This window comes from Ambystoma mexicanum, chromosome 3q (genome assembly GCF_040938575.1).
Source record: "Ambystoma mexicanum isolate Mex_15411 chromosome 3q, UKY_AmexF1_1, whole genome shotgun sequence".
NCBI classification, from domain to species: domain Eukaryota; kingdom Metazoa; phylum Chordata; class Amphibia; order Caudata; family Ambystomatidae; genus Ambystoma; species Ambystoma mexicanum.
The window spans coordinates 1,004,521,489-1,004,536,565 of record NC_090926.1 but is presented as its reverse complement, the minus strand read 5'-3'; the positions used below and the strand labels follow the sequence as shown (position 1 = coordinate 1,004,536,565).

At 48.1% G+C, this 15,077-nt stretch overlaps 1 protein-coding gene across 4 annotated transcripts in view; it reads right to left on the bottom strand.

Annotated features, from left to right (window-relative positions):
* Positions 1-15,077, bottom strand: part of LOC138583172 (alpha-N-acetylgalactosaminide alpha-2,6-sialyltransferase 1-like) — a 321,805-nt gene that overhangs the window by 87,578 nt on the left and 219,150 nt on the right. For 3 of the 4 annotated variants that reach the window (XR_011305178.1, XM_069655166.1, XM_069655165.1), the window contains exon 6: positions 9,810-9,913. The exons of the other annotated variant lie outside the window; for it this stretch is intronic. Coding sequence is in view for 2 of the 3 variants with exons in the window: in XM_069655166.1 (XP_069511267.1) it covers positions 9,810-9,913 (104 nt within the window). In the remaining variant the exon portion in view is untranslated. The remainder of the gene's footprint in view (positions 1-9,809; positions 9,914-15,077) is intronic. 4 annotated transcript variants of the gene reach the window in all.

Here is a 15,077-nt window from a genome sequence, read left to right as displayed (position 1 = left end):
CTGGTTAGCTGAACTGGCACTTACCCTCTTCTCATACAAGCGCCATCTGATAGCTCTCCAAGCTTCATCTGGCATTGCCAGTGGGCTCTGGCCACCCTGCTGGTTCACTTTCACCATTAGCTTCCTATTGCTCTCCAGGTCATTTCACCACCTTTCTGCATGCTTGGGTCGATCACTTAAGGCTCTTGCGTTGCATTCCCATCCTCTCTGGTGTAATTGGAGCCTGCGTTTAGGTCTGCACTATGTAAATATTCTTCATATAAATATAATAAACACAGTTTTCTTTGACCTGCCCTTATCATGCCGCCTTCTAAAGTACCCTCCATGAACACACTTTTATAATGTGGGAGTTTGGTTCTCTGTTTTGCTCTTGCTTCATGGGTTTAGTTTTGTGGACAGGTGCCTGCCTTGGTAAGCAAGTTTTTGGTGAAAAATACTCAGCATGAAAAATCTAAATTTCTGGCCAACTCATACAGAGTGAAGAAAAGTACAAACCCCTTCTTGTTTTTCTTATGAACAGAAACATTGTAACCATGCCTACGTGTCGTGCATTAGTTGGAGTTGATTGTCATGACATTGCTACCTATTGTATCATCTTAACCTCTAGAATTCGCATACTTTCTAAAATGAAAAGAAATGTTACTATGCACAGCAGCCTTTTTTGAGCATCCTCAAATGTCCACCTTAGTCCTCCTTTTCAGTCCTCAGTCACTCTCTCCCCTCACCATTCATCCTTCTTATTCCTTACTAATGAAGAGGAATCTTATGTTAGGAATAATAATGGAGACTGGTGGGTGGGGAGGTTGGACGCACAGTGAAAACATGTATTTAGGAGACTGATAACTGAGAAAGAAGGCTGAGAAGATTGAAAGGGGCATGGAGAGGAGCTGCTGACTCAGGAGGATGGCTGATGCGTAGGATTGAGACATGCTGAGGTACCAATGAGTGAGGAGGAGGATGGCTAAGAGGTGAGAATGAGGTGTGCTGAGGAAACTGATGATTAAGGAGGATGACAGAGGGGTGACAAGGAGGTGTGCAGACGAGACCGATTATTGAGGTTCATTGATAGAGTGAGAAGTGCAAAGGAGATTGGCAAAGTAGGTTCCTGGAGTGAACAGGGGGTTTACAGAGGAGGCTGATGAGTAAGGAGGATGCTTGAGGAGGGAGAAGGGGGTGTACAGAAGAGATTGATGACCGAGGAAGGTGGCTGGGGCACAGAAGGAGATTTGTAGAGGAGACCGATGAGTGAGGAAGATGGCTGAGGAGTGAGATAGAGGTGTGCAGAAGAGACTGATGGGGAAGAAGGATGGCTGAGATGGAGGTTTGCAGAGGAGACTTATGGATGAGGGGGGTGGCTGCAGAGTCACGAAAGATTGTGCAGAGAAGACTGATGAGTGAGGAGGCTGGATGAATTGTAATAAGGTGAGCAGAAGAGCCTAATGACTGAGGAGGATGGCAGAGGAGTGAGGAGATGTACAGAGGAGACCGATAAAGGAGGAGGATGGATGCTGAGCAAGGAGGATGTCTGAGGAGGCAGTAAGAGATGTGCAGAGTGGGGAAATTAATCTGGAGGAAGGCTGAGGAGACTGATGAGGGAGAAGGATGGATGAAGTGTGAGAAAGAGGTATGCAGAGGAGACTGATGAATGAAGAAGATGACTGACGAGCGAGAAGGAGATGTACAGAGGAGACTGTTGAGTGAGGAGGATGGCTGAGGAGTGAGCAAAGGGTAATCAGAGGTGACTGGTGAGTAGGGGGGATGCCCGAAGATGGAGAAGGAGGTGTGCAGAGGATGCTGATGAGTGAGAAAGAGATGTGAAGAGGAGACTGAAGAGTGGGGAGGGTGGATGAGGAGTGAGAAGGAGGTGTGCAGAGAAGACTGGAGAGAGGAGGGAGTGGCGGAGGAGTGAGAAGGTGTGCAGAGGAAACTGATGACTAAGGAGGATGCCTGGCCAGGGAGAACGAGGTGTGCAGCGGAGACTAATGAGTGGGGAATTGGCTGAGGAGTGAGAAACAGATGTGCAGAGGAGACTGATGAGTCGGGAGGATGCCTAAGGAGTAAGAAGATGCACAGAGGAGACTGGTGAGTCGGGGGAGTGGATGAGGAGTGAAAAGAAATGCAGAGGAGACTGAGGAGTGAGGAGGATGCCTGAGGACTGAGAAGTAGATGTGCAGAGGACACCTATGAGGGAAGTGGATAGCTCAGGAGTGAGGCAGATGCTTACAGAGGGGAAATGAAGATGGCCTCAAACGGAGGCTCTGGGTATGACTGACTGTTCAAACCTGCACCTTGCTCTCTACTCAATGAATCATAGGTCTGAATCTGGAAATTCCAATCCCCTTTCTGTCAATACTGTGTAATACCTCTGTCACTCACTGGCCCTCATTACGACCCTGGCGGAAATCGAAAAACGATGGCGGAAATGCAATACCGCCATCGAATAGCGCTCGGTGCGACTATGACCCGTCACCGCAAAGTACGAAGCCATTAGCGACACCGTAGTGAACGCCAACGCTAACTGCACCAAGCACGCGCGCGCGCGCCATGCCAAACCGCAAACACCACCATGGTGCAACGGTACGCCAATTCCGACCCTAGCGGACATGTACCTAACGCCATCAGGCACGGCGTAATGTACCATTCCGCCATGGCGAGAAGTACGGCATCGCGAATCAACCGTAAACGGCCCCACTGAGTGCCTGTACACCGCTCCCTGCCCACAAAGTACAACTCCCCGTAGGTGCAATGAAGCCACAATGCAACCATTGAAATGTACAAGTCACCCATGCATGCCAACGAACAAAAGAAACACAAGAGGGGCCAATGGGAGCTGCAGGGCACAGATGGCACGAATACAGAAGCCATCCCAATGGACATGACCACAGTCCCCCACCAAGAAACGCACGCAAACACAGGCACCTGTGACCAGCAATATTCCGAAAACCACATCATTCCACCAGTCCACCTGGCTGACCGGCATCTGTTACACAAAACCCAATCCCCCGCCCCTGAGCATGACAACATTCAAACTGGCATATTGGCAGCCCCCATCCCTGACCTCACTGGGCTTCGTAGGCAAACGCGCACAGCACAGTACCACGCAACTAAACCCCGAAGCTGGAACCCAATGCAGATCTCCTCACAATACATCGCCCCCCAAATAGGCATATGCCACATCACTTGCAAAGAAAAACGCTACACGGGCCAAATCAGAATAGAAATTTTATGCACATCAAAATCACCAAGCCCATACAGCCATCAGGCCATGAACTCCAAAACACTAATCACCATTGTGGGCTGCTTCCGCAAGAAATGACCAGCCACTACCTGTGTGTCGCCCTGTTCCCCCATGGTACACAGAGCCACATTCACGTACGAAAAGGCAACATGGAAGCGCACAGAACCGCAGGGCCGTCCCAATGGGGAGGCACTAGTCCAGCTGAAAGGCCGAAATGTTGCTCCGAGCCACCAGTACTGCGTAAGGGCATGTGGCCCATTGGCGATCGTCCCATAAGATCGTAATGCTGCTCCACTGATTAACACGAAGCAGCAGGTGTCGGGAGTAAAATCCATCTGCAGGAGTGGCATACAGATGGCAGTGGCAAAAGGGGAGGAGATACCTGTCAACCAAAAGAAAAGAAAAAGAACAGAATGGCCATCAGAACTACATACCAACAACTCACTTCAATGATCACACGAAATCCACAGCCATATGCATGCTAGCCCACTCCAAAGGAACATCACCACCCCAAAACCACTTGCGACTCATAACCATCTATATCGAGGTGCAAACACCATCACAAACGAGTGTCTGAGGGCGCCTCGAGACAGGGAGGGCTCAACAAGGCCAGATGGACGATGGTCCCACTATGGCAGCCCTGCATCACATAGCGTAGGGGAGGCGGATAGATCCCAAGAAGCCCTGTACATGGCAAACTCTGTATCAAATCACCTGCCCATGCATCCATCCATCATTCCCTCATCCCGGGATCAAAATGCCTGAATAATTACTCACATAACATTAGAAACATCCATTGAGTCTGTGCGTTATGCAGCCTGCTAAATCCACAGTGCCCCAGCCCGTAATTCCAGTGTTGTGAAGTAACATGTATTTGGGAACGGACGGCCTCATCGCCCACGTAGCTATTGCGCATCCCAAACTATTCATATCAATCATTGCTCCCTCGCCATGGGCCCTGTCTCAAGGACATAGAACAATAGAACGTTACATTTGCAGTCAGACCTGTGGGCATCTCCTCGCCGCTAGCTGGAAACCGAAAGCGCCGCCCTTCGAATTCCTCATTTGCAACATCACGTCGAAAAGGCATCTGTGGCCGTTTGAAATCACTAATTATTCCATCGAGTGCGGCTGTGTGTGAAAATGGCAACTGCCTTCACCCACGAATGGGACGCCCCGCCCGTCGTTGCAACTCGGTACAGTGATGCATGAGGGCCCACCGTCACTCGAGTACTACGTCCCACTGACCCCTCACAAGTCTGTTCGCGACTGCACAGATAGTATGTGAAACAATGGGACCACAGCAGAATGAACATATCAACCAATCTTACACGGCCATCGGGTACAAATACATGATTGCAATAGCAAGATACAATTCCCCGAATTGCAGCGTTGTGCGCGGGACGTGCTCGGCCAAAGGGGAGAGCAGTTTGCACAGGTGGAATCAATCACCACAGGTGGAGGCCATACAGCCTGAAAACACATAAATTGCACAGCCAGTCTCCTCCCACAACCACACCGAAATGCTACCGGCAGGACTCGCGATGTTGGCCCTGGGGGACCTGATAGCACTGCAAGTGCTCCGACTCCAAGAAGTAGACGAACACCAACTACAACCAGCCGCACGGAGGAGACGCAGGAGGAGGAGGAGGCTAAGGCAGGGCCAGCAAGGCCCACCAGCACAGCCACTACCACCACGCAGGCAGCCCGCAATTCCACGCCTCCGAGCACATCCGTTCAACCTCACTGATGAGCAGATCCACACCCTCTACCGTCTGGACCGGGACACCATAGCCGCCATTGTGGACATGACACAGGCTGACCTTGTCAGCATGATAGATAGCCCAACCGCCATCCCACCCCTACTGAAGGTGGTGTCTGTACTCCACTTCCTGGCCACAGGCACCTACCAGCACACAGTCGGACAGTTGCATGGCATTTCTCAGCCACTGTTCTCACGGACACTATTGCAAGTGCTCGATGCCCTCCTGAGGCACGCAGACGACTACATCTCTCTACCACGCTCGGAGCAGGAAATAACCAACACAAAAGTGGGATTCCATGCACTTGCCGGCATACCGGGTTGCATTGGTGCCATCGACTGCACCCATGTTGAATTGGTCGTCCCACATGCCATGGAGGCCCAGTACCGCAACCGAAAACAATTTCATTCCCTGAATGTACAGATGGTGTGTGACTCCAACAGGATCATTACACATTGTTGTGCCCGATTCCCTGGATCAACCCATGATTCTATGGTCTTGAGGAACTCTACAATACCACGCTACATGGAGCGACACGCAGGGAACAGATCCTGGCTACTCGGTGAGTCTCATTACATGCATGATGATGTGGGGTATGTGAATTGTCAATGACCTGCCAGGAAGGGGGGGGGGGGTGTGCGTACGTATCAATGGCATTCCACATCATACGTTTCTCGTCCACATACAGGTGATGCTGGATATCCACTGAAGAGATGGCTCCTCACACCAGTCCGGAACCCACGGGACCAGCATGAGGAGGACTACAACCATGCCCACTCACGTACCCGTGTAGTCATTGAACAGGCATTCGGCCTACTGAAGACTCGTTTCCGCTGCCTTAGCAGGTCTGGAGGGGCACTCCTGTACCGCCATGAGAAGGTTGCAAAGATGGTGATGGCATGTGTCATGCTCCACAACATGTGCGTACGTAGAAATGTGCCCATGCCCCCTGACGCTGAACTGCAAGCACCTGATGATGGTCATGATGAGGGTGGGGATGTGGCAGCACCTCATGGAGTCTGCGAGGCACCGGAGGCCCGTGACATTCGTCAGCATCTCATTGATGTATGCTTCTAGCACTCACGCCTGGTGGCTGATACATGGACACGGGACTCGTGGCACTGCGTGTGTCTGGGACATGCACAATATGGACTGTACGCCTATGATGGCCTAGTACACAAAGATCAATGTCCACACTTCTCATTGGTTGATCGTGCACTTTTTATGGCATATGTGATATCATGTTGAACACCCTATCGACCCGCCACCCAAGTGAGCCCAACACACCCCCTCCACCCTCCTACCTCCCCCCGAACACCAGTGTCCAAAGATGCTCATTGTCAGTGGGCTGTCGCTATTGCATGCCCCCTCTGCGGGTATCAGGGGCACCCCTGCCTGTGGAGCGCAGGTTCCTTCCAGATCTACGTTGGGGGCTGCCCTGGACGGAACTTGCAACGGATGATGTGTCTGCCTGCTCACGTCCATGCATGTCCCTAAGGGTTTGCGAGAGCTCAGTGAGCACACGGCGCACTGCGGCAAGTTCGGCACATACGTCTTTGGACGTCGCATGCAGTTCCCCCCTCAGGCTCTCGGTGCTTCTCTCAATTTGTGCCCTTAGCGTCTCTGTACCTCTCTCCATTTCTGCCCTAAGTGTCTCAGTTGATGTTTCTATGTCTGCCTTAGTGCCCCCACATTCATCGGCATGGTCCTTGAGGAGTGTGGCCAGTTGCTGCTGTTGTTCGATCAACTGGTCGAGGGACTGTTGCCTCTGCTGGGCCATGGCCATTTGCGGGGGTGTCACAGAGGGGCTGTTGTCCTCATGTTGCCTTGCCACAGGGCTTGTGGGGGATGGCCAGTCGTCGTCTTGTGGGTGCCCCTGCGTGGTATCCTCATGTTGTACGGGATGGGACAGACAGGGGGATTGGGACAGGTCATGGATGGATCTGACTTCGGCATCCCCGTTTTCTGTGTCCGAGCATGCTGCCATCAATGGGGTGTCACCTATGGTGCTGCTGCCACCAGAGGCAGTGCCTTCTGTGGCATCCATTGGGGGGACCTGTGGTGGTGGTGTTGTGGGCATGCTGGCTGCTGGGGTGCCTGTTGATGTTCCCTCCTCTGTGCTGCCACCTGATTTGTGCTGCTGCCGTGTCTTGATGCGTGCAGCTGAGGTGGAGGGTCTCTGGCCGTTGGTCTTGGCCCTCTTTGCAGGTGTGCTGGTAGGGGTGTCCTGTAGCTCGTCGTTTGGATCGGACCCTGTGGTGGAGTAAAGGAGGGCGAGGGTTATTGATGGGTCAGTGGGAATTGGAATGGCATTGTATCACATGCATTGGGGTGGTACCTGAGGGTGATTTGGGTCGGGGTCTTGGAGGTGCTTTGATTTGTGTGTGGAGTGAGGGTGCAGTTGTTTGGCAGCCTGCAGTTAGGGTGTGCCTGCTGCACGTGTAGTGCGTGTATTAGGGGTTTTTAATTATTTATGTATTTATTGTGGGTTTTGACGTGCGCTTTCAGGCCGATGTGTGTGGACGTTCTCCTGGACATGTGTTTCTGTTGCACTATGTGGACGCATGGTACTTCACATGGATGGACTGTGTGGATTTGGCATTGTTTTATCTGGCCCACCTACCTGAATCTTCGGATGTCTGCACTCCTTTCTCCATCCCTCCGACTCCCTCTATGCTCTCCATTCCGATGGTGGAGGCACAGATTTCTTCCCAGGGGGTCAACTTGATGGGTGATTCAGGACCTCCCCCGGTGGCTGTGGCAATGTTGCGGTTGGCAGAGAGTATGCTGCGGACGCGTATCCGCAGGTCGTCCCATCGCTTGCGGCATTGCTGTGGGGTGCGGGGTGCGGTCCCCACCGCACTTACCCGCTGTGCCACCAGAGCCCATATGGCCTTCTTGTTTCCAAGTGCCGTCCTGGTCATTTGCGTGGAGAAGACGACGGCAGCATTCTCCTGGAGGGTCTCTGTTAGCACGGTGAGTTCCTCACGGGAGAAGTGGACCTGCCGCTTGCGGTCGCACGCTTTCTTCGCTACTTTTCCCATTTTTCTTGGTTTCGCTAGGGTGGTTGACGGGTTGGGGTGTGTTTCAGGGTAGTGATTTTAGTGGTTGTGTGGTTTTAGTGTTTTTATAGGTGTACGCCGGGATGTTTCCCGTTCCGGGCCCATGTTTTAACTTCCGTTTCCGTATATTTCCGGGCACCGTACTTTCCGGTAGGCGCACACTGCGGTGACCGCTAAGAGGGGTGGCGGTATTGCACCTAGGGCGCCGTACGGCGGCGGTGTGGGCCGTTTTGGGGTCATTTCCGCCATCGCGGACTTTGCACTTCCGCCGTGGCGTGGTGCTCGTGCCCGATGGGTCGGAATGGGCCGCACTTTGCTCCTTCGTACAATGGCGGAAACGCTATTTACGCTGTGGCGCTCCGGTCAGTCGCTTTCCGCAAGGGTCGTAATGAGGGCCACTGTATCAATTGTGTATCCACTATATGCTTAAACTAAGAATGTTTTCTGTCTTTTGATGTTCTATGTGTTAGAAGGACTTATTATAACACGTGTTGGACACAGTAGAGTAGTAGCTACTATTTGAAACAAGTTCCTTGTTGGTGTTGGAAACTAGCGCACCTCTTGGACTCTTTGACGGTGTGACAACATGATCGAAAATGCCTTTACTGTCTGGATTGAAAAAACCTTGTGATCTCTTGGCCATTCTGATTGCTCTTGTCCTCCTTCCATGATCTTACTCATTGATCATGATTAAGGCTTCCTGTGTTATGGTATGCATTCTTCTGCCATTTCCGTCTGTATTTGTCCATGTTTATTTTTTTGTCTTTTTGTTCTTTTTTTATCAACATTTATTTTTTGTCATATAAAAAGATAATTCGCAAACCAACATTTTTCTACATTTATTCTAATAAAATGCATTTAATAAGCCACACATGCAGCCATATAACAAAGAAATGCTGGCTCCATATGGTTGCTCCTGTGACTGCTGCTGCCTTAAGACATATGTTGTCAGCAATTTGAAGAACTTTAATGCTATTTTTATACAACTTCTACACGCTCCATGCTGCGAATCTGCAACGTGATTGGCCTGCGATGTATGAGTGACATCATAGAGAACCAGACAGAAAGACCAGTTTTTCATTTTTTTTTCATTTGTATGTATGTGTAAAAATCAATAAAAACCGAAAATTTGAAGCCTTAATCATAATTGTGGACAAGCTACTTCTCTATCCCAGACACTCACTGGGACAGCTACATGGCGAGGGCAGCGGTCCACAGCCTGTCCAAAAACAAACATCATCAATGACATTTACGAGAATTTGCACTTGAAGAAGAGCAACAAGAATATGAAGAACCAAGGACTTTGACTTTATGGAGGATTTGAGCATTATCTCTACAGTACAAAGAGGAAGGGGTTACACATCTTAAATAATGAATTTGCCCCATTGTGAACAATGCAAATCACAGAGAAACTATAAAGATATGTTGAGAACAGCCTCATTCTCCAATATCTACAGAAACAGACTGAGTCTGAGACTGAGACCTGTAAAGGAGACCGATGAATGAGGAGGATGGCTGAGGAGTGAGAAAAGGGTATACAGAGGTGACTGATGAGTAGGGAGGATGCCCGAAGATGGAGAACAAGGTGTGCAGAGGAGCGAGAATGTTTGAACAATGCAGCAATTAGATGTCCAGGTAAGAAATGTTGTTTTTTGATTCGATGTAGTTTCTGAAATGCTAAAATAATGTGACCCCATTTTTTCCAACATCACCCTCCATATTCTTTGGAACCAAAACAAAACTTACAGCTTCTTCATATCACCCCCTCGATCCACAGGACTGCGCATAAGAGCGGCCTTCACCATGTAGAAATCCCGGTCGTTGTCTGGGATGAAGATGTAGCTTGTGTCCTATCAGGAACAACAAGTCAGAGTGAGGAAGAACGATAGAAGTAATTGTAATGATCCTTAGAGCTCCAGGGCTGACAGAACAGAAAATAAGAGCTGTGGAGATGCTAAAACCTGCGATGGCCTAGTGTTAGGAAACAGGGGATATGACGTGCACATCGGGTCAAGATCCTGAATGCTGGTTGGCCAAAATGGGCTGTAAATCACACACAACAAGTAATCTTCAATTCCATAAAATGAAGGCCTAATCCTGCTGCAAAAGAATGACTGATCATTTGTGCTGCCACAACTCAAGAATCAGGGTATGGTAATGATGAGAATATGTGACTCAAAGATGCAGCCATTTACTAAACACCTGAGCGGATCTGCATCAGGTGTGCCTCCTCTGGTTACTCCCCAATTTACAATCAATCCTGCAATCAAATTCCACCTTTTTTCCTGTATGCGCTTTATGAATTCTTCAGACTTTTTAGGAATAAAGTTGGATTACAGACTTTGAACACATTTCATATGCAATATAATAGGCTGCTAGAGCTTTAGTCATTTGCCAATGAATAGCTCCCATGCACACTTTCATTGCTTCCTTCAACCCGGTTGCCTGTTTCCAGAAATCTCTTCTTTAGAAAACGCTGTCAAATTTCATGATAATATTCACAAATAAAAAACATGGGCTCGATTCATGAACATTTTTATTTTCCAGTTGCATTTGGAAGGTGTGCGCTCAGGTGGGATGAATAGACACATTTTGGGGTTGACAGAAAATGTTCCAATTTGCACGAAGCAATCACAGACATCTCCTCACCCATTCAGTTTTGCCCACCTGCAAACCTTTGCAGATTTGCGCATTCCATGTCAAGGGCATGCTTATCATGGAGTGGGTTCCTTATTCTAAGTAGGTGCTGGAGTAAGAGCAGTGCCGACAGATCCCGGCCTACATTACAGTGGCCGAAACAAAAATCTGTCATTAACCGCATGATCATTTCCATCCCTTTTCTGGATTACATTTCAATCCAGTGCCTAGACACCCAGGGGTTAAGCGCGCTATACAAATGTATACAATATAAATAAATCCCTAAAATCCAGGGGGAAATGCGATACATGCATTATTGGTGACTAGTGCTTTAAGCCCGTTTCTTTGCAATGCACACCCTCCACCCATGTGGACGCCAGCCTATCCGTGTGGTGGGTGTGTACCTGGCAATTAGTCACTTAAGGGGGCAGAGATATCATTCCTGGCATTTATAGCCCAGCATTCATTCTGCGCACAGGTATCCCCGTGAATAAGAGGAGCAGCTTGTGGACCGAGCTGCAGGATGCAGCAAGCACTTTTTCTGTAGCATCCACAAGAATACATTTTACGTCATTGGACCCTTTTTGTCTGCAAAACCTCAGTGCAGAATCCACTTTTTTGATCTTCAAGGAGCAGCAGATGTTTTATAAAACAGCGACTCGTTCTATATCCTTATGCTCTTAGGAAGGTTTTGACTACAACTCCCGTTACCCTTTGCAAGCAGAGTCAGTGGGTAGAAATCAGGATAGTCATAGTCAAAAACATCTGGAGAGCTGCTGCTTGCAGATCATTGCCTACACAGGATTGCATTTACCCTGGCACAAAGATCATGGTTCCGCCATTGAGTGCCCTCTCCCAATTCAGGTTAGCCACATTCAATTTGGATCACAAGCCTTCTAAAATGGTTACTATAGGGCACTCTGTCAGTGCTTCATTCTGTGCTTCTTTCTACTTAGTACTGCAAGTTGACACAGGTTGCACATATTGCCCTGCGGCCCATCATACCACTAAATGCCTTAATATGCACGAGGAGTTTCCTTCCTATCGTTCACCCGTATATGCTACCATCCTGCAACCCCTGTCTGCTCTATGCATTTCTTCTCTTACATCAATGTTAACATGACCTGTTGCCAGTTTACCAACCTCCGCACATACCCCTCGACAGCCCCACGGCTACTTTTAGAAATGTACCCTATATGGGCACCCATGTGTCACCAAACTGCTACTCTGTAAACTTAACATTACATTCCTCATAATACATTTGTATGTCCTACCTCCATACTCGATTCCTCCTACTTTACATACAAAGAAAACAAAATTATCAAGACCACAGACTACTATTTCTCTTTGTAATTTGTTGGCCTTATTATCTGATGCAAACAACGCCCTTTTGTCCTGTATCACCATGATGGGCATGTTACCACTTTAAACAGTGCAGAACATGGCTCCTGTTTGTTTTATCGTTTATCGAACCCTGCTTGATATAAATAAATTAAAACTTGAGCAATTACATAATCCTTACAAACATATTTGTTGCACTGAACACAGTGGGTAACATTCTCTAGCGTTTAGTACCCGTTCCACTGGCTATACCGGGGTAACTGTCCCGGGACGTTACCCCCCAGTCTATCCAGTGGAACAGGTACTTAAAACTATTAGCACCTTGGTTTCCCAATCCGCAAACCCGGGGTGCTGATAGTAGTGTCTTTTCTATGAATGAACGGGACGCCTTGCAGCGTTCCATCTACTCATATAAACTACTGTTCCAAGATGGCCACCGTTGAGATGGAAGGCGGGGCTCCTTTTGGAGTCCCTCTTCCATTTCTGTGGTGGCCAGCAATGGGAGATGGAGTGAATCTACGGTGGCGGTGGGCGTCGCTGATGCCATAATCAGGTAAAAAGGTTTTGGGAGGGGGCTTTAGGATACCTAAAAAATGAAGGAAGTGGAGGGTGGGGAGAAGATGGCGGTGTAGGGTGGGTAAAGCTGCCTGTGTGTTCCATGGAAAGCAGGCTGAGATTAGCAATTTTAGCCCGCGATCCAAGGAACTGGATTGGCTATTGCCCCCCGCATCAGGGGCTAATTCCTTTTAACGAGAAACCGATATGTGGATGATTGGGGACTCCTAGCTGCTGCAAGACCTACAGCATGCTCCACAGTATAGACATTTTCTGTTGCTCAGGGTGTGCAGAGGAACAAAAGTTTTAGAAAATGGCTAGTTTCACAAAACACGTATCAAGACCCACCTAGCCTGTAGGAGAAATAATGACGCTTCCCTCAGCTACCCCACTAACCAGGTCACAGCCGTATCTGATCCATTTCGATCATACTATTTTTGAGGCTTCACCTCGATACCAGACTTTCAATGGCTTGCCAACTTCGCTAGGAGCTTAGCGCCAAGACTTTGCAAACTGCTCTGCCTGAAATGATGAATGGGATATAAAGAGGGAGATGAGGCCCATTCAGATAATGAGGCGAGTCAGCTCTTGTTGATTTTGGCAACTTTTGGAAAAGACATGCATGGTGGGGTTGGTCACCCTAGGTTACCTGGGGGCAACCAGACGTGGACTCCCTGCTCACTGTGCTCAGAGGGGCACAGCTCCACCTCACTGATGAGGCTGAACAAGGCCGAAACACGTGTATGGGGTTGCTGTTGGTACTCTTGTTCAGAAGGGAATTTCCATAGCATTTCGGTGCTGGACTGCCCATGTGGGTGGGACAAAGACTGATATTTGTGAGTAAGGGAAGAAATTATGGGATCAAGGGGTGAGGAAGTATGGTGAACTTGCTATAGAAAGGAAGATATTATCAACTGTGTTTCTGTGAACTGGCACCCTTGTATCAGCTCTCTTTCTTGCTGTTAGTGCCCTTATTATTAGCTAATTTTGCCATGTTTATCGTGTCAGGATTTAATAACTTCCAGCTCTAATTATAGCCAACTCCCGTATTGTAGCATCATTTCATTTTTGTTTCTATTTTTAAAACTGCCCAAGCCATCTGTGCTTTAGTCCAATTATTCACCACAGTTTGAAATTTCTTAGCCATGTTAATTTGAAGTCTTTTGAAAATGCCAGTGCGCCCCAAACTACATATCCCATCAAGATTGTAGTTGGTGTGCATATTTAGTCCACTATCAGGTGCATCTGCGCCTGCGCGTCAGAGCTAGCCTGTCTGTGCTAGTTTAAAAAAGCCCTGTTCACTATGCGCTATGCTTTTATCAACTGCGTTTCTATGAACTGGCACCCTTGAATCAGCTCTCTTTCTTGCTGTTAGTGCCCTTATTATTATCTCATTTTGCCATGTTGATCGTGTCAGGATTAAATAACTTCCCCCTCTAACTATACCCAACTCCTGTGTTTTAGCATCATTTCATTTATGTATCTATTTTTAGAATTGCTCTAGCCATCTGTGCTTTAGTCGAATTATTTACCACAGTTTTAAACTTTTTAGCCACCTTAATGTGTTTTTATCCTAATTACATCATACATTTGTATTAACTCTGTTCTCTTGCATTTGCACCTTACCTGGCTCTCTGTGCCCAGTTTTATTGTTGCCTGCGCCATGTATCTGTGAAATCTGTGAAATCACATTCAAGTCTTTTGAAAACGCTAGATGCGCCACAAATGGCATATCTCATCCGGCCTGTAGCTCGTGTGCAAATTTAGTACACTCTCAGGAGCGTCAGTGCCGGCGCATCAGGGTTAGCCAGTCTGTGCTAGTCTGTGCTGAGGCTGCTGTTGGTTGATGGAAATCTATCTTCCATGATTTTGAGCGCTACTCATATTAGAGGCTCCTGCTGCCGTAAGGTAAGGAACCTATATTGTGGTTCTGTTTTTTGGCACATGCGCCTTCTAAGAGAACAGACTACTCACACACAATCATCTGAGGATTTCTCACCCATACTATTTGTAGCTCTATCCACTCTATTGGTCTTTATTGCCTTTTTTCAAAAGAAATAAATAACAGACAAAAAAATCATCTCTGGTCATAGTATGGGAGAATCTATACTTAATAAAGAAGGGATGGTAGTGGAAAGTCAAGTGGGTTAACAATTAGATACCTATCTTGCGCTCACTGATGATTAAACGTGATGTGTCCATGATTTTATTAGACAACACTCATGCCCCTAAGCATACAAGGCCTTCAATGAAACCTATACTGCTTAACGGGCACGTCTTCAAGGCTGCTTTATTGAATACCAGGCCACTCGGGAAATCAACTTTTGATATCCTAATTTTATCTTGGATAATAATACAGACATTTTAACCATAGCTGAAACCTGGCTTAAAGATTCCAGCGGCCCCATTATCCAGGCAGCCACTCCCAGCGGTTTCTCCTTTTTTGGCCATAATAGAGAATTAGGTACTGGAGGTAGCGCA